This window comes from Spea bombifrons, chromosome 5 (genome assembly GCF_027358695.1).
Source record: "Spea bombifrons isolate aSpeBom1 chromosome 5, aSpeBom1.2.pri, whole genome shotgun sequence".
Lineage (NCBI taxonomy): Eukaryota > Metazoa > Chordata > Amphibia > Anura > Pelobatidae > Spea > Spea bombifrons.
Genome location: NC_071091.1, coordinates 77,200,280 through 77,227,401, shown reverse-complemented (window position 1 = coordinate 77,227,401; position 27,122 = coordinate 77,200,280). Strand labels below are relative to the sequence as shown.

General features: G+C 38.0%; 1 protein-coding gene and 2 long non-coding RNA genes across 3 annotated transcripts in view; 2 read left to right on the top strand and 1 right to left on the bottom strand.

Moving 5' to 3' along the window:
* Positions 1 to 8,146: 8,146 nt before the first annotated feature.
* LOC128498111 (uncharacterized) lies at positions 8,147 to 8,714 on the top strand. Its single transcript, XR_008354394.1, has 2 exons — positions 8,147 to 8,395; positions 8,611 to 8,714. It is a non-coding gene; the product is annotated as an uncharacterized LOC128498111 (long non-coding RNA).
* Positions 8,715 to 9,338: 624 nt separating this feature from the next.
* Positions 9,339 to 9,975, top strand: LOC128498112 (uncharacterized). The gene is made up of 2 exons (XR_008354395.1): positions 9,339 to 9,462; positions 9,926 to 9,975. It is a non-coding gene; the product is annotated as an uncharacterized LOC128498112 (long non-coding RNA).
* A 9,804-nt stretch (positions 9,976 to 19,779) lies between these two features.
* The window catches only part of LOC128497713 (laminin subunit alpha-1-like), a 39,487-nt gene continuing 32,144 nt past the window's right edge, over positions 19,780 to 27,122 (bottom strand). Inside the window, exons 31-39 of the mRNA XM_053467873.1 lie at positions 26,884 to 27,072; positions 26,345 to 26,525; positions 25,638 to 25,753; positions 24,476 to 24,665; positions 23,672 to 23,830; positions 23,241 to 23,394; positions 22,515 to 22,648; positions 21,073 to 21,295; positions 19,780 to 19,987 (exon numbers count right to left, since the gene is read on the bottom strand). Coding sequence (XP_053323848.1) covers positions 19,827 to 19,987; positions 21,073 to 21,295; positions 22,515 to 22,648; positions 23,241 to 23,394; positions 23,672 to 23,830; positions 24,476 to 24,665; positions 25,638 to 25,753; positions 26,345 to 26,525; positions 26,884 to 27,072 — 1,507 coding nt within the window. The 3' untranslated portion in view covers positions 19,780 to 19,826. The remainder of the gene's footprint in view (positions 19,988 to 21,072; positions 21,296 to 22,514; positions 22,649 to 23,240; positions 23,395 to 23,671; positions 23,831 to 24,475; positions 24,666 to 25,637; positions 25,754 to 26,344; positions 26,526 to 26,883; positions 27,073 to 27,122) is intronic.

The following is a 27,122-nucleotide window of genomic DNA, read 5'->3' as shown; positions in this document are numbered from 1 at the left end:
AGCAAGATTCCTCATCACGCCTTTGTTGCAATTCGGTTGCGGTAAGGGGTTCACGTTTCCTAGAAGATACCTTTTTAATTCTGGTAACAGGCTTCTTGGATTTCTCAGGTGCTGTAGCAGGTGTAGGTGAATGGTCTTCATGAGAGTGATTGGAGTTGGAGTCCCAGATATGCATTAATGATTTGCACAGTTCAAGCAAGCATTCTCCTATCACTTTGATTACTGAAAGTAACCCCGCTGACTCCTTGTAATGGCCTTTGTATTCTGTCAGGACTCGGGTGATCAGGTCGGGTAGGAGCCCATGCGCAGGGGATACTTGGGGTTCAGTATGTAACCCACGGTGCATGATTATGCAAACAAAGATACCACAAACAGAAATCCAGGTAAAGCAGTGTATTTTATGTATATAACAGGACCAGCAAACAAGGGTAATAGTCTAAGCAAGTAACTGGACGTATGGCAAAATAGAATACAGGTAATAAGTCTTTTGGCAGGGAGCCCGCTTGGAAGGGCGCGACAGACAGAGAGCCTGCTTGGAAGGGCACAAAAGGCACACAGCCCACTTGGAAGGGTACAAAAGGCACACAGCCCACTTGGAAGGGTACAAAAGGCACACAGCCCACTTGGAAGGGTACAAAAGGCACACAGCCCACTTGGAAGGGTACAAAAGGCACACAGCCCACTTGGAAGGGTACGAAAGGCACACAGCCCGCTTGGAAGGGTACGAAAAGCAGGGAGTCCACTTGGAAGGACACAATAGCAGGGAGTCCACTTGGAAGGACACAATAGCAGGGAGTCCACTTGGAAGGACACAATAGCAGGGAGTCCACTTGGAAGGACACAATAGCAGGGAGTCCACTTGGAAGGACACAATAGCAGGGAGTCCACTTGGAAGGACACAATAGCAGGGAGTCCACTTGGAAGGACACAATAGCAGGGAGTCCACTTGGAAGGACACAATAGCAGGGAGTCCACTTGGAAGGACACAATAGCAGGGAGTCCACTTGGAAGGACACAATAGCAGGTAGTCCACTTGGAAGGACACAATAGCAGGTAGTCCACTTGGAAGGACACAATAGCAGGGAGTCCACTTGGAAGGACACAATAGCAGGGAGTCCACTTGGAAGGACACAAAAGCAGGGAGTCCACTTGGAAGGACACAAAAGCAGGGAACCAGGAACAGTACAGGTGCAGAGCCACAGCAGGAAGGTCCATAGACTTCAATACAAAGGCCCTGAGTGAAGGGCAGGGCAGGTTCATAAAGGCAGGGCAATCCAGGTAACAAGGCCCAGCTGGATGTATTCACTAGGGCTCAACCCAGGTAACAAGGCACACCTGAGTTCTGAGTGCTCCAGAGGGCGGAGGGTGGCCACTAGTGGTAGCAGATGTAAATGGCACAGGTATGAAAAAGCCATGGTTCAGGCAGCAAAAAGTGGTTCCTGACAATGTTATAATGTGCAAAAAGCTATGGATACTACGGAATCCTTTTTTTCATTAATCTAAATGATATATTTTTCAAAGCACTTATAGACCCTGTAATGTCAAACAGACTTATTTAGATAAATCAAGGATATAATATAACAAACTAAACTGAATGTGACTATGTGAGTGGAATGATCAATTGAGGCTACGTTACTGAATACTTCCTACGCTCTAACTCCTCGTTTTTAGAGCTAATTTTCCCCATCTGTCTGCAGACCAGTTCAAAGCACCTCAACTTGTTTGGGAAAATACTTGAAACCCGAGGACCTTTCAAAGGACATAATTATTTTGGTGAAAGAATAGTTTGCAGTGTTAAGGTCTCTGATACGATCTAAACCTTCATCAGGACAAGGCATTGTCCATGCCAAAACATTACAAAGAGTTAAAATACAGACTAAGCATTCTAGGCTGATTAGATAAGTGATGTACCATAAATAAAGGAAATGTAAAGCAACGTTTAGCCTATCAGACATCACCACAGCTTAAAAGCCCTTGTGCTGCATTTTTTCCTCTTGGCTAACATCACAAGTTGCAGGAACTTACTCTTCCCACAGTCGTTCAGGCAGTTACTGACTAATGAACCATAGAACAGCTAAATCTGTTCGTGACAAAGATTGAGATTCATAATCAATGTATGCCATTTTAAGTTACAAAGTTACAGTGGTATCATATATATAACGCAAGTCAGGGGGGGTTATATGCTCACAAAGCCAGACGTGTGTGAAGGATTATTTACTAACGCAAAAGTAAATCATTCTGAAGAGGAAATAGTGTAAGGAGTACATTTGAGACTCAGAAGAAAAACAGTGCAATGTATATTAACCTTATGCATTAGAAGTTAATGGACAATCGACAATAAAACGTTGGTCTTCACTAGAATGTACAGAATGCCATAGAGATTAACCGTTTGTATGTCAGATAATTTACTATGAATGCAGACCCAATGTGGTAGACTTATTTGGGATTCCAGGGGTTAATCATTAGTATGCAGTAGGCAAGACTCTAATAGTCCATGTGGGTTCCTCCAGCAATCTTGCTTGTAATACAATGAGCAACAGAGAAACTAAGATCTAAGGTTATGTAAGTGCAAGTTATTCAGAAACAAAACATCTATTATGGGCAGAATAAGACGCCAAGATATCTCAGATACGTACTGCAGTTGTCCATATAGAATTGCATATGCTAATTTGGTTGTTCATACACTTTTATTATGTTTAGCTCTTTGTGACTCCTTGAATATTAACGGCCATTTGACATTTTTAGATGAATAGACAATCATGCTTCAGATTAAGTTTACATTGAGTGAGAAGTATTTAAGCATAAAGAAAACCAATTGGATGGCATAAAAGCGTATTTATATAAAAAGTGATTCTGGTGTAAAGTTCAAAAAGTGGTCTTATCAATGATCATGACCATTCCATTACTTGTTTAGGTGACAAGGCCATATTTCAACAGCAATTATTATTTTAACACATAACCCAAGGTATAACCCAGCATGTTGGTTTTATGGCTGGGAGTGATCCCCTTATTTTTGGTCTATGAGTAGAGTGTTCCTCCTTCAAAGTGCAATAGTGAGTTAGCATTGTACTAAAAGGCCTTTGTCACTTCTGTAGGTTAAATGTTTCTAATTCCTTACATTAATTATGGGAATATGGCCTATTACCAGGAAAGGCCTATTACAAGGAAAGGCTTTTTTGAGGTTTTGCTCAATACGGTTTAATGGGTTTCATGTAGAGGATTATTTGGGAGGCATTCTAATATCCAGCGCTTAAAAAGACCCAAAAACTGTGCTGTTAGGAAGGATCACCTCTGTGTCATTTAGTAAATAGCTTGTCCTCATCTAACAATTAAGAACTAATTACAAGTTAGTCCTAAAACAAGCTTCCACATCTCCTTATCTTAATCCAACTTGCGCTTGGCACCTTTATGTCTGGGGTCCTTCACAGACTGACTCCTGCTTGAAATGAGTTTGGAAACCAAGTTTCTGTCCCAATCTTAAAATTGTAAGAAAAATGCTTATCTAAATCTAGTAAATCTTTATTTTAATCTTAAATCTCACTTTAACATTAACTAATTTAATTTTATGACGATTCATTAACCCTTTCAGTTCCATTTCTGTAAAACATCTTTTTGGACTACTTCTTATAAAATGCAACTATGGTGTAAATGTTGTGTGCACTACTGATTAAACAAAATGTATCCAAATGTACAAATAAAGACTTTAACATAAGTGATACACGACAAGGGTGGCCAAGCAGTTTTTGTAATGTAATTGTGGATGACCTCAAATTCCAAGATTTATTTTTTTACTCAGAGGACCTTTATCATACAGCAGTATGATCCTTCTGTACACGAAATGTAATTGCAAAAAGGGAAATTAACCTTTTGTGAATATATAAAATCGTGACAATGATATATAATTACTTTATATTCTTAATTGAAATACATTTCCTATTTAAAGAAGTCACTAATTACCTGAAACTCTTTGTATCTTTGCTGTAATTGTTTTTTGGAGATATTCTTTTTAAAAAATGCAACACATTAAAGCTGAGATCTGTGTCTCAAAAGTGGCAAAGCCAACATTATCTTATCAAATTCCTGCCCTGAAATATTCTCCTTCTTACTCGCCAACCCTTATAAAGACTGCTTCAACCAATCAACACCATAAACCAGAGATTACAGGAAGAATAACCATATAGAACGTGGGAAAAAGAAAGATACCTTTATACATAAAGTGTTTTCCACATATACTTTGCTTATTTTAATCTGTAAAATCACTAAAATTACAAAATGTAGGATTTGGGAAAAGTGGCAAATCTACGTTGAGCAACATATTAATAGGGATAATCATTTCTGTAGATTATAAAAACATGAGGTTAAGGAGTTTTATTACAAAGTTTGCTTAATCTGTAAACACTATGACATGAGTTTACTTGAGGAATTTAAGATGTTTTTTTGGTAATATCCAAGAATCAGCACATTTCTACTGGAACCCATATTTTAAGCGCAGGGAGAAAAACTAAAGTTTCAAGATGTTCCGAATGGGTCATTGTGACCATAAGGTCTAATTTTGCCCCTACCTAATATATGATATGATTTGCACACAAGGTCAGTGAAATAAACAATAAACGGGGTGTAAATCTATATACAAAAACTCTTGATATGAACCACGAAGGTCTGATCAGTATATCAGTATGACGCTGTCCAGAGAGGTCCCCGGAGCCACTTTGGCGCTTTGGGATAAGTGGTTGTAATTGTATATCACATGAGAAAATCCCCTTTAATCCAGTGTTGGTTTATATTTCTGAATTATACAACTGAGCCTTACTTTTAAACACTTTGATAGACCTGAACAATGGCACGACGCGGGATTAAGTGGGATTTACAAAAACGAAGTAAAGTACACAGTTTCATAAATGGTCTGATTCACACAATTCTATTTGTGCAACTTTCACTCAACATTCTTTATCTAAAGTTACAACGTATTTTATAATGTTTTCGCCAAATATGGTATTCAATTAAATAATGTTAATAATGAATGTAAAATGATTACATCATATACAATGTTAAAGGTCATTTTACAGTGGATGATTTGCCATTGAAATGTAACTCTTTTGCGGCTCCCTAAGTGTCTTCTTCACCAACTGTGGTTTAACATCTTGCTTTGAAGGAACTTTAAGGAAAAAGGTAATTGAGGAGTCCAAAGTCATATCCATTAATTATTATTTGGGTTGGCTTGGCTGAGCAATCCAGAAGAAGCGAGGAAGCCACGTGGGAGCTCAACAGTATGCTCAACAGAGGATCTCCCCAACTAGTCCATGATCATCACTGTAAAAGCGTGACATTGGGACAGTGCCCCAAAATCTGGTCTGTCCTATGAAAAAAAAAAAAATCTGTCCTATGAAAACCAAGACTGTTGGGATGTATGTTTTCATTTAGTAAAACAGTAACAAGCTTCCAAGTGTATAAACATTTGAAGTTCATGGTTATATTTGTTTAGCTTTATAATATCACATTTTTAAGGGTCTGTATCAAATGACAGAAACATAACTCTGAGTATAACATGAATCGTGTCTTGTATGTCATACTGTTTTAGTGCGCTATATCATTTACTAAAACTGGTTAAGTGTTGTTTGATGCACTTTGGTCGCTCACATAACCTTCCCCCTTTTATCTCCTGTTTGAAGACACTAGCAATAAAACCATAAGAAACATTGAATTTGACACAGATAAGAACCATTTGGCCCATCCAGTCTGCCCATATTTCCCTGCTGTTCTGTCCCATGCATATAAATTCTGTTACTGTATTAACCTCTACCCCTTCTGCTTGGAGACCGTTCCACTTACCTACGCCCCTTCTCAGTAAAGTGAAATTGAATTGCATTACATCTAAGAATCTCTCTAGTTTTAGAATATAACCTCTTATCTATGATGATCATGTCATCTTCTTAGGACAACTGATCAGTGTCCTCACTAATTTCAGTAGGTACGCAACTTGTATCTACACATTTTCTTGGGGTAAGCATATATCTAAAACACCTTGATGACATATATATATATATGATATATATCATTACATAAGTTATGGTGGGTAAAAGGTGATGGAAACCCTTCCACTTAAATTTAAGGGGTAGTAGAAGTATTATTAAACACTCATCTACACACACCAGACAAGCCAGAAGGCTTGCTTTTCCCTCAGAAATCTCATGGTGCTTTCACAACCACAAGGGATTCTCTTGTGGTTGTGAAAGCACCATGAGATTTCTGAGGGAAAAGCAAGCCTTCTGGCTTGTCTGGTGTGTGTAGATGAGAGTTTAACAATACTTCTACTACCCCTTATATATATATATATATACACATATATTAGCATGTACAGTTTAAGTGCATTCTGTGCATTGGACTATCCCTTTAAGGCAATTTACCTTGAATTCTACATAGGGTTGCGGTAAAACTTTGAGCAATTTTTTTTTTCAGAAACCTGTAAATCCCCTAAATATTAATATAATTAAATATTGACTCAGACCAGCTGAACTGAATGCCAAAGGCAGCGTTGGCTTTATGGGTCTTTTTATTTTTACGTTATGGATAACAGTAGTATTATTCATGTATTGTCTAGACAACTTCAAAGAAAAAGGGCATTTCTAGAGGCAAACAGCTGCAAATCCTTGACAGTGCTTTGTGGCTTTGTCTGTTTTATGTTGATGCGCTGTGCTACTCACTGCATGAACACATACTAACAGTCATGTAAACTCTTCGGATGGAGTCTTTCATCAAAGGTAATACCTTTTATTGGGCCAACCCAGAAAATGCTGTAAAGTAACATAGGCTTTTGAGACCTCACAAGTCCCTTCTTCAGATCAGATGAAAAATATAGAAAACGTAGAATTTGAGGACAGATAATAACCATTCAGCCCATTAATCCTGTTGTGAAGACTCAATCCTCAATCAGTCCTTGGTCTTGTCCTAGATTAGGAATAGCCATATCCTTATCCCATGCAAGTTTAAATTCCCTCACTGTATTAGCCTCGACCACTACCGCTGGGAGGTTGTTCCATTAACCTACCACTAACCTATCACACTGTCATCATAGGAAAACTTTCTTCCATTACATCTAAGCTTCTGACCTACTACTTTAAGATTATGACCTCTTGTCCTCACACATACAAGACACATGAATTCCATCAGAAAAAGAGACATCTGAGGTCTTAAAAGCTTATGTAGCTGTACATATTTGTCTATGGTTATCCAGTTGTACCGCTCCATATCCACATATTTTTTTCATATTAAAGCCTACAGGATATGTATGTGGGATAACCCTAAAGGAAACTGTACTAAATACTGTAAATAGTCCATTGAGTGGAATCTCTTAATTCATGTTGGTACATCAAACTTAATCTTTTCATAATAATATTTACTTTTAAACATAGCCAGATGTAAAATAATAGAGCCTTTTGCTTTAAAAAGCTGCCAATTCGTACAAACGAACAGCTCCCAACTGTTGTCCCCTTACAATAAAGTAATCCATGTGTCTGGGTTTTGGCTGCTTATCTCTGCATACATCCTCTATACGTCTTTATCTATAATCACTTGGCTGATTATTTTGTTAATAAGTTACTTTTAGCATCCCATGTAGTAACCAACTGAAAATTTATGTTATGCTTAAATTGCTGGGTGGCAAATATACAGAAGAAGACAGACACGTTGTAGAAGGACCTCCACTAATGTGTTTTATTTGGTTTTTTTCCCTGTGTTGACCTAGGTTCCATCCTTTTTAATTTCTCAAGTTCGTAAAATGAATGACGCAGCTTTGAGTAATAACAAAAAGCAGCTAATTTTCGACAAAAGTGTAAGGAAGCTGTTACGGAGGAAGACAATGGAAAGAGAAAGGCCTGAAAGACGTGAGGTACTGTTGGCTGATATTCAGAAAAGGCCATGTTACTTCAATGAACTTTTTTTATTATTGTTCTCTTAGCACCGATAGACAGACTTTTTACAAAGTAGAACGATGGCAGCCTCATTTAACCTACAACCTGATAATCTCTTCTTTCATTCATAGGTACTTTACACAATACATTTAAACCTACTTTGATCTCATTTATAATGTAGCTATTCCCTGCTGTGGATAACTTAATTAATGAGATTATGTCTGTTCTGCCCAGCAGGGTTTGAGAATCTTTACAGTTCACCTTTTTGCCACCTTAGACTTCTTTAGTAAATTATAGCTCCATCTAGCGGTGTTAAGTTGTATTACACCTTGTTTTCTAGTTAAAGAATAATGCATTGTGGGTGGTTGCAAGGCATTCTGGGAGGGAGGAGCCTCCATTTTACAGTCTTCAGTCACCAGGACTCATCATCAGAGCTGTCTCTGTATGTCTCCTTCCAAAACTCCACCATCTGTGTAATAGCATATCTGGTGAGACATTTACTTCTGTTTCAGGGACATTATAGTATTCAGAGCTGTTCAGTTATTTGTATTATTACTCAGGAAAGTTAACTGTTAGACTGTTAGCTAGTCATGTCATTCTATGTATAGGCAGCCATTTTGCCATGTACTTAACTGTTATGTAATGTCATTATACATGCATTTCATGTGCCTTGTACTTATACATGTTATTTGTATCCTTATAGTTTTACCACATCACATTACCACATCACATTACATGTGTGTAATCCTGTTTTGCCATATATACTCAACAACCTGTTCACCAATAAACAAGTTAAACTACAAAGAAGAGTCCTCTTATTTGGAAGACAGGAATGGTTTATACTGAATGTCAGACTGCACACTGAGTGAACGTGTAAGAAGACAGAACAATGTCATTGACCAACAAAAGGACAAGAAAGAATAATCAAATGTGAAAAGTAATTTAAAGGCATAGTAAAAAAAAAAAAAATTCAAAAAAATAGTTTTTCTAGTACTTTTCCAAAGCTGGCTTAAATAAATTCCAAAGAATATTTGAGTAACTAATATAAACAGGATTTTGCACGTCAGTTGTATATGTAACCTGAACAAATAGGAGGAAATGAAATACTATGAGTTTAAGTATACAATGTAAGTACTATGCCCAGATGTAGATTGTTGACCAGCATCACATGCATACATGTCAAGTTCTCGCTAAACATATGAGAAGCTGCTTTATAGTGGGCTAGGCATGTAACATATCTAGCAAAAAAAATAGCAAAATGGATATTTTTTTTCCAAATATAAATAAGATTATTGTTCTTCTGGCGTTCTGTAAATAAAATGTAAAGTGATGTAATACATGGCATCCGCGATGATTGAGAAGACCTGATTAAGTTATACCAGTCCCCGTGCTAGTTATCACAGTTGCGCTTTGCTATTGTATTACAGCACTGTGATGTACCTGAAGGAGTGATAAGAGTTTACGCTCCATTGCACTCAAAGGTTTCCATGGCGATCCAGCTGAACAGTCGGACGAAAGCCAAAGACATCTTGGCAAGGTTTCAGTGCGAAAACAGGTGTGAAGAGGACCACATTTTTACATTTCCTTCAAAATGACAGGTTTAATAACAGTAGTCATTTCAATTATTTTGGATGACCTACAGAGTGACCTTTATTATGTGTAATATAAATCTGGTATCACAGTGTTCGGTGTATGTCTTTTTCAATTTGGATTTAAAAAAAAAATAAGTTCTACTAGATATGTTACTTTGATACGCTCTGTGTTAATTTAGCATCATTTCGCCAGAGTGTGTTTCTTCCGTGAGCCTAGAAACTATTTGTGCGAGTTTCCTTCTTGTCCTGTAACTTGAGAAATAATTACGTTGAATATGTTTTATATTAGATTAACATACAATTTGACGGCAGATGAGAGAGGTATTCCAGCAGCTTGATAAATAAAAGGTGTCAAAAATGACTCAATCATCTGCCCATTTTTGTTCACATTATTATATGTTTTATAAATTGTCTTCTTCTTTGTAGTAACGGAACACCAGACAGTGACAGAATAAACAACCAAAGTTTATATGAAATAGGAGGAAATATAGGTAAGCATGGTATACCAAATGGTTCCATAGAACTTACATCATGTGTACTGGCATGGGAGAAATGTGAGAGAATATCAGCAAATTAGCTTTTATAAAGTCAACTGACTGATTGATAATACTCTACTGGTCATTAGTTCATGTTAAACCACAAGAACCAAGACCAAGTTGGACCAAGTTAACTTGTGTTCTTTTATACAGCAAGTAAGCCATAGCAATACAGTTTAATATGATTTGCAACAGATCAATATATACAGTATTCTCCGTAGCAATAATCCTACCTTGGTAGATCTTAATCATAAATTATCAGGCTTGTTTCTAGTCGCAGTGGCACCACACTGGTGGTGAAAAAAGGGATAAAGCTGGAGAAAGGGGAATACACATTCCTGTATATATATATATATATATATATATATATATATATATATATATATATATATATATATATATATATATATGTATATACATAGCATCAGTCTGACTTGTGGTCTGTCTCTTATGTGATTCTGTGTGCAGTGTATCCATTTTCTCCCCAGTGTCATAAAGACATTTGCAGATAAGTGGTAGCTTATATTACACAATAGCACTGGATTATGAAGTCGTTTTTAAAAATGGTTCTTATAGTGTGACTATAACGTTCATCGCACTGTTTTAAATATTTTTCTTTGAGTTCGCTAAAGTTCTTTAGATTTTTTTTGGAAATGAGGCCTTTTTTCCTGTGGTACAATAGCAGTATCCAGACTCTTGGATCCTAACCAAGCAAAGCTCAGCAAACAAAGATTTTCCAGTGTTTGCATCGGAACATCAGAGATGATAAATTATTCTGTAATTGCCTAGTTAATGTTACGGTCTTTGTCTGTTTTCTGCTGCAGTGTCAGCACTATTTAAGTACTGAATTATTTTATAGATTTTTCTTGGCAATTGCTTATAAAACTTAAACAATGAGGTCCTTTTTAGGAAGTTTTAAGAAAATATTATTTATCTCCCTTTATACAGGTTCATTAAAAACTAGTAAATGCCTAATAGCTCAACTAACATGGTTTTTCTATTTAGATTCCATAAATAGTATAAAATACCTCATACTAGAATTACTTAGTGACTGATATATATATATATATATATATATATATATATTATATATGTATTTTTTGGGTGGAGATGGTTCACCAGTGTCTTATAGCAATGGTTTATGTTTCCTAGTCTTCACTAATGACTTTTGCCTATGTTTATTTTAGGAGAGCATTGCCTGGATCCAGATACCTATATGTTGGATGTGTACAATGTGAACCCTCGCGCAGAATGGATTTTAAAGCCAAAAAACAGCTGAAAATGTGAAGGTGATTTGAAGGACATGCTTTACAAATGCAGTAGACTGCGCCAATGGAATGCAGAAGACTCTGAGCAATAGGAACAATAATGATGGAGACTCGGCTCAAGACTTTGAAAAGAAATAGAGGTACTAAACCACAAGGAGAATGAAACCGTAACCCTTTCAGGAAAAGAGCAGACCATGGAAAAATGTTTCTAGGGAATATATACTAAAAATATATAGTGAAATGACACATCAACAAAAACCTACCTACATAAGGGACAGACGGTCAAGATATCCATGAGGTCATCAGTCTGATCATATAAAAGTATTATTTTTGACGTACAGATTTGGCTTGTGTATCTGTTAAAATGCACTCCTGGACAAACTAGGACCCCGTAATCCTTTGATAGTAACAATATTTCTTTTCTTTTAACATTTTTATTATTAACGTTAAATGTTTTATGTGATATAAGTGCCTCACTTATGTATTTCACAGCCTGATGGTGTCTCAATTTTGTACATTCTTATGTATAAACCACTATGTACAGTTATGTTTATATCATTTTGTACAGGCACCGGTGTTTCAATTTGTATTGTAATGTATCATAATATTGTGCATGTATGTGTGTATGTGTAACCAGTCTTACATTATTTCAGTATTGTAGCGAGAGGTTAACCTGTATCACTAGTTCTTACGGCAGAATGTTCTAAGCATCTCAAATAATTTATTGAAAAAACAACCTTAACTTAAAAAAGGACATTTCTGGTATATTGCTAGTTATATACTACATTAGATGCATATAGATGCAAACTGTCTACCTATTATACCAAACTAAAGCAATCCAAGTTAACATTCCACCAGCCCATCGGGCTTTTTACAGATGAACCTAATGGCTTCTCCAGGTTACTAAAGAAAAGCAAACATTTGCGTCTATGTTTGCGACAAAAGATTCATATTATCAAAATATATTGTCCGATCACACATTTTTAGCTCAACCACGACCCTGGTCACGTATCAGTGTTTGCTATGCTTCTCCTTGTTAAAAGCTGCGTCAGTGTTAGTAACCATGATTAAAACCCACCAAAACATGAAATAGAATAAAGTCAACATTAGAGCTGAAACAACGAATCGATAAAATCGATAATAATCGATAACGGAAATCATCGATAACGATTTCCGTTATCGATTAATCGAGTGATCGATTCGTCGTTGGAGCACTAGGCTCCTTTTACTTACCTCCGCCAGCGTTCCCCGCTTCTGCTCCACGCTCTGCAGTCTCCGCCTTCTAGCTACGTGACGGATGTGACGCGCTTCAATCGAGTTCAATAAAGTTTTAAAAGTTTGAAGTGGAACGAGTCCGTAGCGGAGGTAAGTATTCTTTATGTCTATGTGCGAATCGCTCTGTGCGAGTGGCTCCATTCGCACAGAGCGAATCGCTCTGTGCGAGTGGCTCCATTCGCACAGAGCGAATCGCTCTGTGCGAGTGGCTCCATTCGCACAGAGCGAATCGCTCTGTGCGAGTGGCTCCATTCGCACAGAGCGAATCGCTCTGTGCGAGTGGCTCCATTCGCACAGAGCGAATCGCTCTGTGCGAGTGGCTCCATTCGCACAGAGCGATTCGCTCTGTGCGAGTGGCTCCATTCGCACAGAGCGATTCGCTCTGTGCGAGTGGCTCCATTCGCACAGAGCGATTCGCTCTGTGCGAGTGGCTCCATTCGCACAGAGCGATTCGCTCTGTGCGAGTGGCTCCATTCGCACAGAGCGATTCGCGGGGGTGGGGGTCCACGGCGGGGTGGGGGTCCACGGCGGGGTGGGGGTCCACGGCGGGGTGGGGGTGGGGTTTCAGGGCAGGGTGTGAGTGTGGGTGCAGGGGAGAGTGGGGGTGCAGGGCAGAGTGGGGGTGGGGGGGCAGGCCAGGGTAGGAGACTGGGTGCAGGGCAGAGTGGGGGTGGGGGGTGCAGGGCAGGAGACTGGGTGCAGGGCAGAGTGGGGGTGGGGATGCAGGGTGTGAGTGTGGGTGCAGGGCAGAGTGGGGGTGGGGGGGTTAGGGCAGAGTGGGGGTGGGGGGGTTAGGGCAGAGTGGGAGACTGGGTGCAGGGCAGAGTGGGAGACTGGGTGCAGGGCAGAGTGGGGGTGGGGGGGCAGGGCAGAGTGGGGGTGGGGGGGCAGGGCAGGGTGTGGGTGCAGGGCAGAGTGGGTGCAGGGCAGAATGTGGGGGCAGGGCTGGGTGCAGGGCAGAGTTGGAGACTGGGTGCAGGGGCACAGTGCAAAGTGCTGGGTGCAAAGTGCCAGGGCTGGGTGCAAAGTGCCGGGTGCAAAGTGCCAGGGCTGGGGCAAAGTGCTGACTGCAAAGTGCTGGGTGCAAAGTGCCAGGGCTGGGTGCAAAGTGCTGGGTGCAAAGTGCTGGGTGCAAAGTGCCAGGGCTGGGGCAAAGTGCTGGGTGCAAAGTGCCAGTGCTGGGTGCAAAGTGCTGGGTGCAAAGTGCCAGGGCTGGGGCACAGTGTTGGGTGCAAAGTGCTGAGTGCTGGGTGCAAAGTGCCAGGGCTGGGTGCAAAGTGCTGGGTGCAAAGTGCAAGGGCTGGGTGCAAAGTGCTGGGTGCAAAGTGCTGGGTGCAAAGTGCATAAATATTGTGTGGGTTCTTGTACTTTGAAAATATTGTTTTTTATTACATCATAACAAAATAAGAATGTTAATGTAAATTTTAAGTTGTTTTTTAACAACCAGTTCATTAAATTCTTTTAAATAAACGAAAAATTTGCATATTGTTTTTTTTTATCCGATTAATCGATTAATCGAAAAAATAATCGGCCGATTAATCGATTATTAAAATAATCGTTAGTTGCAGCCCTAGTCAACATACTTGGCATAAAAGAACAATCCGTGAATAAATTACTCTTTTGTTTCTGTCGATTTGTGTTGCAATTTGTACATTTTATACAGTGTAGTGGCACTGTCTGTTTCGTGTTTTTTTTATGATGATATTCTGGATATTCTGGCTATTGTGCATGGTTATCATCTTTAAATGTGTTATCTGGGAGTGTTTGAAAGAAAACTGTTACGTCCCAGAAACTGCCAAGCAAACTATATATTTAGATCTTCTATAACATAAGCTGGTTGGGACCTAATGAGTATCCGTATATCTATGATGATGGTATATTTTCTCTTTCAGTGAAATATTAGAATTTTAGCCCCTATTTTAAAAAATGTGTTAGACCATATACACAGCCTATACTATCCCTTTAAAACATTGGATATCATGCACATTTCACTACGATAGAAGGAATTCACTTTATGAAAGCAGAGTATATGTCGCTGTCCTTGAATGACATGAAGCAGGAAAAATGACCTGGGTATCTTCCTAAAATAAGTGTCTCTGTATATTTCTATTTTGGGATGTAGACATTCTTAAAGGTTCCAACAACTTAGCTCAAAACAGCTGATGTTCCATTTGTTAAAGGATTATGTTCCTTTAGAGATGAGACAACGATTCTTAAAGAACTTTCCAACGATGTCTGGAATGCGACATCATTTTTATGGCTTTCTATGAAAGTAACACCCCTGAGGTCTGGAATATTTTTATATGTTCAGGTGATTGAACATAAAATAAGGTTTTCAATACAAGTTATTACTTCCTTCTTACCATTCAGTCTCCTCACCATTTTTTTTCTCTGGTTAACCCTTTTATTCCCTTTTGTCCCCGATCATAACCCCCTCTCTCTGGAGCCAACTGTTGACATAAGAATTAACTTGATTGATCTTTAGTTTTTTTCACTGCCAGTGATGAATGAACTCATTGCATGTGTTAGGTATTGTGTATAATCAATGTATACAACAAAGTTAATGTTATAAAATAATATGTTAGCTATTAACAATAAACTCTGACTTTCTACGGAAACAAGGAAGGGTAGGAGTTGGTGCATTTTTATAACTTACTGTTGTCACATAATGTTTGTCTTCTGTGTTAAAATAAATTTCCAATATATGAGTTTCCATGTGGGTTATGTACTAACAATAACATTCTGCCATGTTGGTACGCGTCGCTGTGGTTTTATTGCTTCTAAGCTCTATGAAGTACCAGTACCCAGGAAACATTCTGAGCCCATAAGGGAAACAACAGTAGAGAAAATGGATTTGGATCAACAACATGAAACAAAACATGCAACAAACATTTATTTAGCCTGTGGCTTCAACGTTATCAAGTTAGTACCAAGGAAAAGTCATTTAGAAAACAATAGTACATACTTCTGGTAAGGTTAAGTGTCCTGAAGCTACCATGTATAGTCCACGTCCATGTATAGACCACGCAGACATTCTGTTACTGAATTCCCTTTTATTAAGGCTCACATCAGACGTGTAACACAGTTGCTGCCTTAAGGACTAAAGGATTTTTTGCACTTTAGCTACCTGGTTTTGGAACATAATCTTCTCTCATTTCATTTAACTACACAAGTAGTATATCATTTGATCAGAGAAGGCTTTCAATTGTTTAGGAGTCTCATTTGGGTGAAAATGTGGTGCAGTCTCATTGATTTAGCTATTTAGCCATGAAAAATTAGATAGGACTTGTGAAACCTGGGGTAAGCAATATATGGCCGTATAGTGTGACAAAATCTCCAATAGTTATGCCATAGATTGTATTAAATGGCACTCATTGGGTATGCACTGAAGTCTTGCTTTGTTTTGTGTTCTTATAACAAATGTAGCTGTCCTTTTATCCATGTAATCCAATGTCACTGATTAGCTGAGTGCGGTCTAGTCATCTGTTACACATAGAAAAATTAAAGAATGATATGCTGTGCAGATACTTATTTTTATCACTAAAGAAAGCATGTACATTTTATTTTATTAAACCGGTATTTCTTAATTGATGTACATCATTAATATACTACATTCCAGATAAATCACTGCTGATAAGACCAGCATTCGCAGCTTGAGTCAGCAGCTTCAGGAAAAGAGATACTCTATAGGTAGGAGCTTGGATCTGTGTTTAGGGCAGTCGGTGTGTACGGCTTTAAGTGGATATATCTTTATATAAATGCATGTGATTGTGCCTGTTAAGGTATATGCATTATGCCATGTGTGACATATGTAAAGCCAGCACAAGACGTATGCGTGCTTGGCATTGAACGCAAATACATAAAATACAATTCAGTAAGTAAGCCATCGGGGCTTCATTGCTACCAGGAGCCCCGGGGCGAATGCTTAAGGTGGATTCCAAATTTATAATTACACAGCATATTCTTGGCATTAACTACTCTAATAATAAAAAGATAATGGTGAATACAAAAGCCCTTTGATTGCAGACAGTTAAAACATAGCCACTTAAGGCTGTGCCTAAAGATAAATATTTTTATGCAGACTTAATTATAGGTGTTTTAATTGCAGTATCATTACGGGCCACATGACGTATTCACACAAACCTGCTCCTCTCATTTGTTCTAGACAATTATATGATTGCACTAAAGCAAATTACATATGATCTGATATTGTCAAGTTCAATTTGTCAAAAACGTGGCTAGGAAACAATAAATTATAAGGTGCTGCTGCATAAATATTATCATGATCATTAAGTTTATGCTATATATTAACTGAGATGATGCTTTGAGTTCATTTTACTGTCCTTAGCAAACATCACTGTGAAAAGAACAGAAGTCAGAATATTTTGTAACCAATACTGTATGCATTAATCTGCATGTTGTAAAATGTACAGATATCCACACAAGATGGGGTTCCATTTTATTTTATGTAAGACATAGACTGGGCTGTTCCTCTAATATTCACTAATCCTCTAATGTACTCTAATGTCTCTGTATACTAACTAAATCGATGCATCTGTTGTAACAATTTCAGTTACACAGGTTGTAAATGTGTTTGTGAGGGCTAAGGACTAAGCTCTGTACCCCATGCCAAGCCATCATCTGGTGGTCTAGATGGCAGATGGCTATTACTCTTGTTATTATGTATTCTGGTATGCATGTTGTTTTACATTCATGCTTCTGCTTCAGCCACAGAAGTTGTTATGACCACCTGGGCACCACAGCCCAAGAGCCACCTTGTGGTGCTCAGCTTCGGAGCATTGCTAGGTGGTCATATTGATTTTACAGCTCCCTGGGCTGGTCAAAGGAGATCAGAGGATCTTCTCAACTGCTCCTCAGCACCCTTCGGTGTAACCTCCCCTGCCTTCAAAACATCATCAATTCTTCCAAAAATCTTGAAGAACTAACCCCTCTTCAGGCACAGACTTCGGCAGATTCAGGCAGCCTCAGTTGCTTCTCTCTCTATATATATATATGTAATCCGAAACAGACTCGTTGATGTCGCAATGAGGGCTCTTTGGGGGGCATACCATCACTTCCAGGACTCCTTTCTTCTTCTTTACACTGAAGATAGTCATTCAGCATATGTCTCGGCTGTATGTTTGGGGTCGTTGTTATGCTGCACAATGAATTTGGGGCCTCCCTGATGGTATTTCATGTGCATGGTGGATTCATGTCTGCCTGCACTTTTCAGCATTAAGGAGACCATTAATTCTGACCAAATCACCAACTTCACTTCAGAAGTGCAGCCACAAACCTGCAAGGAACTTCCACCATGCATCACTGTAGCCTACAAACACGCATACTTGTCTCCAGCCCTTTGGTGAACAAACTGCCTCCTGCTACAGTTTTTCAGTCGCTTGGCGGCACTACTGAACATCTTCCCATTACAAAGGGAAGAAAGCATGTGTCTTTCAGCTGTAGCTCTACAAAAACCGACATGATTCTCCATGACTACATCCGGGTTGGGACAAACACATACCAACCTTGCAAAGTCTGACCCTGGTTTTTGTTGCTAATTTTCAAAATTAAACATACTGGAAATTGCCTTTATTTTAAAATGAAAGGAAAATCACCAATCGGAGGGTACTAAATTGATATTTCCATGCTACCGTAAACACTAGTGTCGCCGGCCACAGGTTCTGTATCATTCAGATTACCTGAAAATTGCAACAATGCACAGTATGCACTTACAACCAAAGGTTTTATTGCTGTATAACGCCATTAAAATTGGCTCAAGGCAGTAAGTGCAAAATGCTAGTAAAATTGCATGACACTGGTTATAAATCAATTATACAGTGTGTATATATATGGGGTGTGTGTGTATAAAGTGCCCCTGTAAAAAGGGCTCATGTGTCTGTATATAGTTGTAGCATTCCTCTGTATAAGGGCACTGTATATAGAATTATAGGAGGTATGGAGCAGAGGTAATGATCGGGTATAAGGCAGCGTAGTTACTATATGGGAGAGGTAGGCATCATTCCGATACAGAGGAGTGGGTGTTTGTATAAGGAGAGGGGTAAGGTTCCAGTACGGGGCAGGAGAGAGATAAGGATTGGTGGATTGGTAAGGGTTGCAGAGCTCAGGTATGGGGCAGAAGAGGGAGTAGTAAAGCCCCGATACAAGGCAGGGGGTGGTAATGTTCCAGTACAGTGATGGGAAAGTCTGATGCGGGGCAATGCTCTTATTCTGTGGGCTGAGGTATAGCACAGCTCGCTGTTTCTATATAGCACAGTCAGTATAATGCCCCCACACAATGGCTGGGCTAAGGCCGCTTCTCACTGGCTGTGACCCATAATATAATCTGAAAATTAGTAAATTAAACTAAAAAAATAACATTGTCCAATGGGACACCATTGTTGCAGTTCTCAAAAATATGTATTAAGAATATGTATTAATATGGAATCTGCAATACTTTTTAGTGTTATAGCTGCAAAACTTGGATATTAAGTATTTATGTTTTGGAATTCATTGTAAATCGGATGCACAGTCTAAGTTAGTTATGAATAAATAGCAGATACAGATTTGTTGTTTATGCAGAGAGGGTAATAAAAATCAAAGCTATCAGTCATTATTTTTAAAGAAGTCATGCGTATTTTATTGTAAATCATTTTGAGAAATGTTTGCATTTTAACAGCTCTTAAAACAATTAGCACTGAGCAAAAACAAAATACTGTCAGATTCTCAGCAGCAAATGTATAAAGAAAAATATTTCAATTTACTGCTATCCTACTGGAGGTATTTGTTGTATTTTTCCTCAAAAAAAAATTAAATTGCTAAAACTTTTAAAAAACAAGTTCCTGAGTTGGAAATATGAATTAAAAAGTTTTGGAGCACCATTGAGAAAATGGGGTAACAGTTAATAAAAAAAGATATATTTTCACATTAGATCAAAACTGCCACCCAAGGTCCTATGGCAAGGAGACAGGCCCCAAATGCTTTACCGTGTTCTTAGAAGACCTGGGAAATTCAGGGGTTTTGTGTACTGAATAACAGATTAAATAGGCTCTGTGTCCCTGTATCACCCAATATGTGTTTATATTTCAGATGGTGTCGTTGGCAGCACTTTGTGAGCTAATATTACTTCATGCTGTTACTTAAAGAGCTGGTTCCAAACCTACTTTGAGAATAACAGCATGGAAGTATAGACCTCCTCTACTTGATAACATCTTGTTCGATGAATGTATATGTAGGAGATATGTCTCCTGTTTATTGTTCTGTTCCAGGACAGGAATGAGGAAAGACTCCGCGCATTTCAAAGGCTTTGCTGAAATCACTGGCTTCGGTCTGCGTGCCCTTCACCAGTTTCATGTTGCGTATGCATCCGTGGAATGAGGTCTGGCTGGTCAAGCAGTTTTGCTTCACATCAGCTACATACGAAGGAAAAAAACAAAGAAAAAGAGTGTCAATGTTTGTTTTCATTCCATTCTGTGCACATTTGGGGACAGTTGTGGGGAAGCTGACATAGTTGTCAAAGGTGTTCCTTCACCTATGTAATTTGTGTATATATATATATATTTCACTGATTATTATTATTATCTTTAACAAAAAAACTGATAAATCAGGAGGGCCCTGCTCACAATTAATTTTTATAATTTTGTATTTATTTATATATTATAAATATTATATATAATATGTTTTCCAATTTATCAAACAAATCATAAATTAAAAGTAGGTCCTTTCGAATATGGCTTTGGCTGTGATATGGATATTCATCAATGTATCAATGTAATAGCAGATTTAATAGCTTTCTGTAAGCAGTAAAAGGGATAGAACAAGGAGCCGGATACAGTGAAGCACAGCATTTACTTTAACAAAGCGCCGGCACACAGAATTTCATGGTGAATGTTTTCCCTTAATAACTTGATATAACTTTAAAATGTGGACTGGAAGAGTTAAAACAAATGGAGCTTGCAATTATTACATTAACCTGTGATCCTGGAAGTTGTTTATACATCTTACTTACATTCCTACTATTAGTGACTCAAACTTCCTTCCCTATGGCTTTATGTTTTCACAGTGCCTCGCCTTATTTAATTAAGTAGACACAACACTGGTGACGTGATGGAGCCAACACTATTTTACATTGCATTTTAAATGTTTGGAGACATATCGTTTTATATTGAGCTTACAAACGGAGATCATTTTGAGGTATCGTGCGCCTGTATATGTAAATATATGTATAAGGATGTTGGCTTTGATAACAAAGTAATAAATAAAATACATTCTAGTTGTGTCGGCTGTGGCAAAAGCGGGCTTTAAGTAATGATATACAAATACGAAAGTTTAAAGGTGTAAAAACTGAGGTCTCAATTGACCTTACCGAGAAGGTGTTAGATAAGTCTAAGATAAGCTATCCTAAATCTAAGACAAGACCACAGACACATTAGTCAATGAGTCAGGGGATACTCTAACCAGAAATAATTCTTTGAAGATTACGGTAAATTGCTCTTACCCGGATAGCCTCCAACATAAATCGGATTGTTAGTGTCTGCAGAGGTTGACTGGACATGTGGGCTCTCTGCATTCACAACATTTCCATCCACCGTAAGGACAATGCGATGTTTAATTTTACTGGCCTGAAGCTTATGCCACTTGCCATCACATAAAGAGCTGGGGCTCTCTGGCTTGTACACTGCTGTTATTCTGCCGGCACCATTATTAACATGGAACAAAACCTGTCAAAATAGAACGCAATGATTAAATCAGTTCTGGTCATATAGTTAATATTATCATTTCAAGATCATCCTTTTGATGGTACAGACCACTCTTCTCCTGATGCCTTGATGGTCTGCACTCTAGCAGAGACAAGAGGCACTGGGTCATCATAACCAGGCTCCCTTGGTCTCTGTGCATGTAGACCTCCACTGAAGGAGGAGAAAAGAGATACTTGCCACTGAATTCACAGATCCTCCTACTCCACAATATAAATTATGCACATGAGTCTTTGGATCCCATTATAATGTCTCTGGTTTCGCTTTTGTGACACTACTCATCTGTTGCAGTTGTGTGTGCTCATGAAGTAGACAACAGGGCAGTGTGCTCAATCAGCCCATTAGAATACGTCATCACATACTTGTTGTTGTCCACTATTCATTCAACATAGGGCTAAACGTTATGTGTATGTAGATATACCATGGGTCTCTTGTGGAACTGAGATACCGTGTCAAGACAAGGTGCGAGTCTCTGGCTGGAATTAGGACAATATGGTATAAAGCCCAACGGACTGTCACCATCAAAATGTTTACATAACCTGACAGGAAGAGCATTGTCCCCAAGACTCCTGGCTTTGTTATTGTTATTTTTAGGTGACAATATTTAGCAACATTTCCAACCCCAACGTCTATGACTCTGGCAAAGAGCAGTGGCTGTAGGTGGTTTCAATAAATTAATTTACTTATGCTAAAGTATGTGACAGTTCCCCATTAAAGTATCACACTAGATGGATCTATTGGAGACACCATGGATGATGCCTGTTAGGGGCAAGGAAGAAATGGTCTGAGAAAAAAGAAAACCCATTTGTAAGATGAGGTAAACATCCTCCTCTCTGAGGGTGGATCTGTGTGCATTACACACTTGCATCCATCAGCAAAATCACAGGCAGAATGTATTTCCTACAAAGCATTAAAAAATGTAGAAATGAGCTGGAAGATGTCAAGGATGTGCTACGTCCTTGGCAGGAAACATTTGAGAATCAACAAACTCATCTCATTTGTCTATGTTTTACAAAAACTGTTTAGCGTTTAATTAAAATGAAACACATTATAGGACATTTCAAGGTTTATAACCTCAGTGTTTTCTTATGCATATTTGATTCCTAGAATTCTGTCACTATACAGTTATAATTACATTTCTGATGTCAAAAGCATACACAAAGGACAGCCAAAAGATGCTTACCTTGCCATGTATGATTTCCAGGCCAATGGCATCAACTTTAGCGCTGCTAATTCCAAGAAGAACACCGTTCATCTGTGTAGTGCGGAACTCGAGAGACACGTTTACGTCTGAGCGGACTTTGTACCCCTCTTTAACTACAAACCAAAGATTTATAACGTGTATATTAATTATATACTTGTAGGTTCCTCAGCAAGCAATACTTGTGAATTTTTAAAACAAAAGAACTCTACATTTATTGTAATGCTTACTGTAACAGATCATTGTAAAGAATCAGATATTTTCTAAGAGAAAGGATGCATCATATGTGATGACCATACCTGATATGTTAATTCTTTAATAGACCATAGTGCAGATTTTATGTAGTGACACACCAGATGTGTTCACCAAATGACTAATACCAGTCCTTGTGGAAACCTTGACCTGTCATTATTTAAACATATATCTAATTAAGTCACCTGCATTCAAGCAGGGATATCAATCAAAACATACTGGTAGTAAAAGCACCAATTGGGAGTCTAATTTGGTTTATTGGAAATTATGTTAATATCAGCTTTATTATAGTATTAAAGTTATAGAGTTTGATCTAGAAACAGTAAGTGTTCACAATAATTATTATTTCTTAAAACCATGATTTAACCATAATTAAACCCGATAGGAACATACAAACCTATTAAGTGTGAAAAGGTGCTTAGTATGCACAGTAAGTGCTATTCAAGTCATATTTACCAAGGGCAGCAAATCCAGTTCCATCAAAGTAAGTTCCCTCTTGGACAGATGCGTAGCACTTATTTACTGCGTGTATGGAGATAGCGCTCTCCTTATCCAGTTGTTTGTTATTAATGGCAACTTTGCCAATGCATGCTGGGACACTGTGTGTGATCTAAATGAAAGAGAGAATGACGGCTAATTAGTACATTGCCACCTCTTGTTAGCAGCCATTTGGCCACAACTGTTTTCATTCCGAGACAAAACAAGCAACCAAGTGCACAGAAATAGAATTTGAGGGAATTTGGCTTATCTGCCTGTCCATCTTTTTCTACCTACAGTCAGTCCTCAAACTGTACTTGGCCATCAATAGCCTGATAGCATGTGCAATATAATATATATAATATATTTTTGTCTCCAAAGTTTTGTTTCAATACAAGCAGTTTACTTACATTCCCAATGCTCTTCGCTGTATAGTCTAGTGGAAGCCCACCAAGATAAAGCTTCCCTTCCACATCCAAAGTATTGCTGTCCCCTGGAGCACTAACTGATGCTGATTCCTGACCATCAATAGTAATCGTACCTTTTCTTTTATAATATTCTGTTATTACCTGAAAAAAACAGATGGCTGTGACATATAATAATAAAGACAGGATACCAGATTGAGCAAAAAATTATATTTCCTAAATACTCTAATATACGTTCATATTCTTGCTTCTTAATATGCATTTCATATTAATGAATGTATTATAACAGTGTTGTGTGACTTCATTAAAGGGCCACTTCAGTCTGTACACTTACAAATATCACCACCAGTGCATCGACGAGCACTAATTCATTTTTGTTTGTTGAAATGATGATTTTCAGTATTATCTTTGCTGTATGGTGTCGATGAAAGATAGGCATAGAGACGGATTCTAATAACGAAATGATTGGCCATTGTGCAATAGATTAAAAAGGTGAAATAAACTAATGATGAGGCAGAGGTTTTCTTCTTTTGTAGGATATAACCAAACCTGGGAACTCTTGGTAATTTCCCAGGGAGTAAATGTGATCAAACGCTGGTCTCCGGCCCGCATATTGAATGCACACGTGAGAAAGCAGAGCCTTACCTAGAGACTTACTTAAACAGAGTTTTACTATAAGTTCCCAGGCATGGTTATAACTCAAATACCAGCTAGTTGAGATTTTTGGGGGTTGATAATGATAATTGTTCACATCTTAAGTAACTGAAAATATAAGCAGCAGTCACTTACTGTGTGCCACTTTCCATCATTAATAACAGCCGTATGGAAAGCCTGAGTCCGTCCTTTTCCCATATCAAATAAGAAATAAAGTTTCCCTTCATGAAGTTGAAGTGCAGCATAATCCATCTGGTTCTGGTGAGCCATATAGTAAATAAGACCACTGGTGGCATATGTCCTGAGAGTTATCTGTACAGAGAGTCTGGGAAAAAGAATTTTATTTAATTTCATATTTCTTTTTCAGAAATGACTATAAATTACCAGTTTTCCACTAATCCATGAAGGAGTATATACTTGGAATTTTATCAATTATTTCCATTAATAAGCAAAACATATTAAATAATATAAAAGCAGATTTAAAAGTGTATTGTAATCAGTTTGATTTTAGAACATTTTGTAATTACTATGATGTATTATACATCAGGTAGTGACATGTAGGTCACCGGCAGGAACTATATCTCCCACGATGCTCACGCAGCATCCTTAAATGAAAAGTCTAGTTTCCAAAATAGTTTTATTATTTCATTTTGCATTGACTCCAATGTATTTTACTGAAAATTAGGGCATACAACCTTTAGTGATAGGAGTTAACATATCTATCTCATTTAAGGCCTCTACTGACAACTGGACGCATTAGAATGCAAACATCATCATACTCAGAAGCAGTCTGATTGTCACTGACAAGCATGGGAGTTCTACTGCACATGTGCAAGAAGCATACTGCAGTATGAACCTTGCTCTCAGTAAAGGTGCTGGAGGAGGAGTTAAATGAAAAATAAAAACTTGAATAACTAAAGAATGTTTGCACAGTTCTGCATGCAGTAAAATGATATGGAGTCCATGCAAGATGCATTTAACATGGAAATAGGGCTGGAGTGCTTAGTCAAAGAAAATAATCTCATTTATTCCTAGCTTAGTATCATGGTAGTTGTGGTTTCTCAACAAAAGGAACTGTACAAGCCGGATACCCCTACCAAATAGAGCAAAATCAATTGATTAAAAAACATGACAAAATAACAAATCCATCAGTTGACGTGAAACTGTAACCTGAGCATATCACCATAAAGGTTTGTCGACATCTCTTTGAAAGTTATTATAACATGTTTACTTGTCTTGGAAAGTACATATGTTCTTAAATATTATATATTTATAATCAGCTTTACAATGTACTTACTTTCTTCTGACAGCTGATTGGTCAAAAGGCAGTACAATGTGGCTTCCCTGAGTGAGGCCAAACTGGTGAGCATCTGGCACATGGTCCGGCTTCATCTCCAGTGCACACTGCAATGGCTGCAGGCAAAAATGTCACTTTTATAGATATATTGATTTGACAAATAAATATAATATTAACTACATTTTCAAACACTTAAAATGCCTTAGCTTTTTAAAGGACAGGAGTTGTGAACTAACCAGTGGTGAGGATAAACTGGTAAAGGACCTAATATCTGTATGAAAAATAACGGTTTTATTAAAGCTACATTTTCTTAAAATAGATTTTACGGCATTGGTCCTAGAGGAGCAGCATACTCATGTAACAAGATGTAGACACACATGACCTTCTAGGGACCCCTGGAAACATTTTTACCCCACAACTTAGACTGCCATTTTTTATGGAACCTACGTATCAGCACCATGGTATAACACAAACCCTACTGTTCTTTCCGATGGGACACCGTCTACTAATAGATCAGTTGTTGCAGAGCTAGCTGACCCCTAGGAATTCTGGGCTTAGCTTCTGACCCTTTTTGCCACCCCCGAATGATAAACCACTGCCCTTGTTTGATTCAAAATTTACTGGAGTTGTTCATTCTTAATTTGCACGGAACTCATGGTTTTTAGAAAACCTTATTGAATGGGAATTTCTAGAATAGACTGTTTTACCTTAGTTACAAATGATTTCTGTATGGGGGTAGTTAATTTTCTCTCTGTGACAGGCTGAGCAGGCGTTGCAGTCGGCAGAACTTCCACTTCCAGCTGGGCAATGGATTTAGGCTTCTCTGACAGCATGCAGCTATCCATATGAACCCCCTCATATTTCAGGACATTGGTGAAATCCATCTGCCTTTATTGCAAAAGGGAAAATGTATTATTTTGTACAGTTTATTAGCAGTTTATTTTTTCCTTAAAAAGAGAATTAACACTTACATAAAACAGAGTACATAAACTAAACAAAAATAAAAGTTGAGATTATTTAAATATTTTATAAACTAAAATAAAAGTTGTTTAAATATTTTATAAGCTAAAATATATTTGTATAAATAAGTGTTGAGTTATTTTATTTAATTAAAAATATTGGTTAACATAAGCATTAAAACAGAACTCCCGCCATTGTTATTGCTGTTATCAGTTTAAAAATAAGTTATCTAAAGTTTTGTGCTTTTTTTGGATTAATGCATATTAGACAGTTTGATGAAACTTACTCCATATTTACAACCAGATTGCGTATACATCCGTAGAAAGACTGGCTTGTTTTGAGGGGGGCTGTACCCATTTTACCAGGGACGCCACCGACATAAAAATTGGAAGCATTTATAGAGATGGAATCGACAGATGGTCCGTTCATCTTCACCTCGGAAGGTTTTCCTTCATCCACTTGTACATTCACAAGTCTAAAAAAATAATGTCCAAATTGTCAATTCTGCCCACTTGACCCACTTGA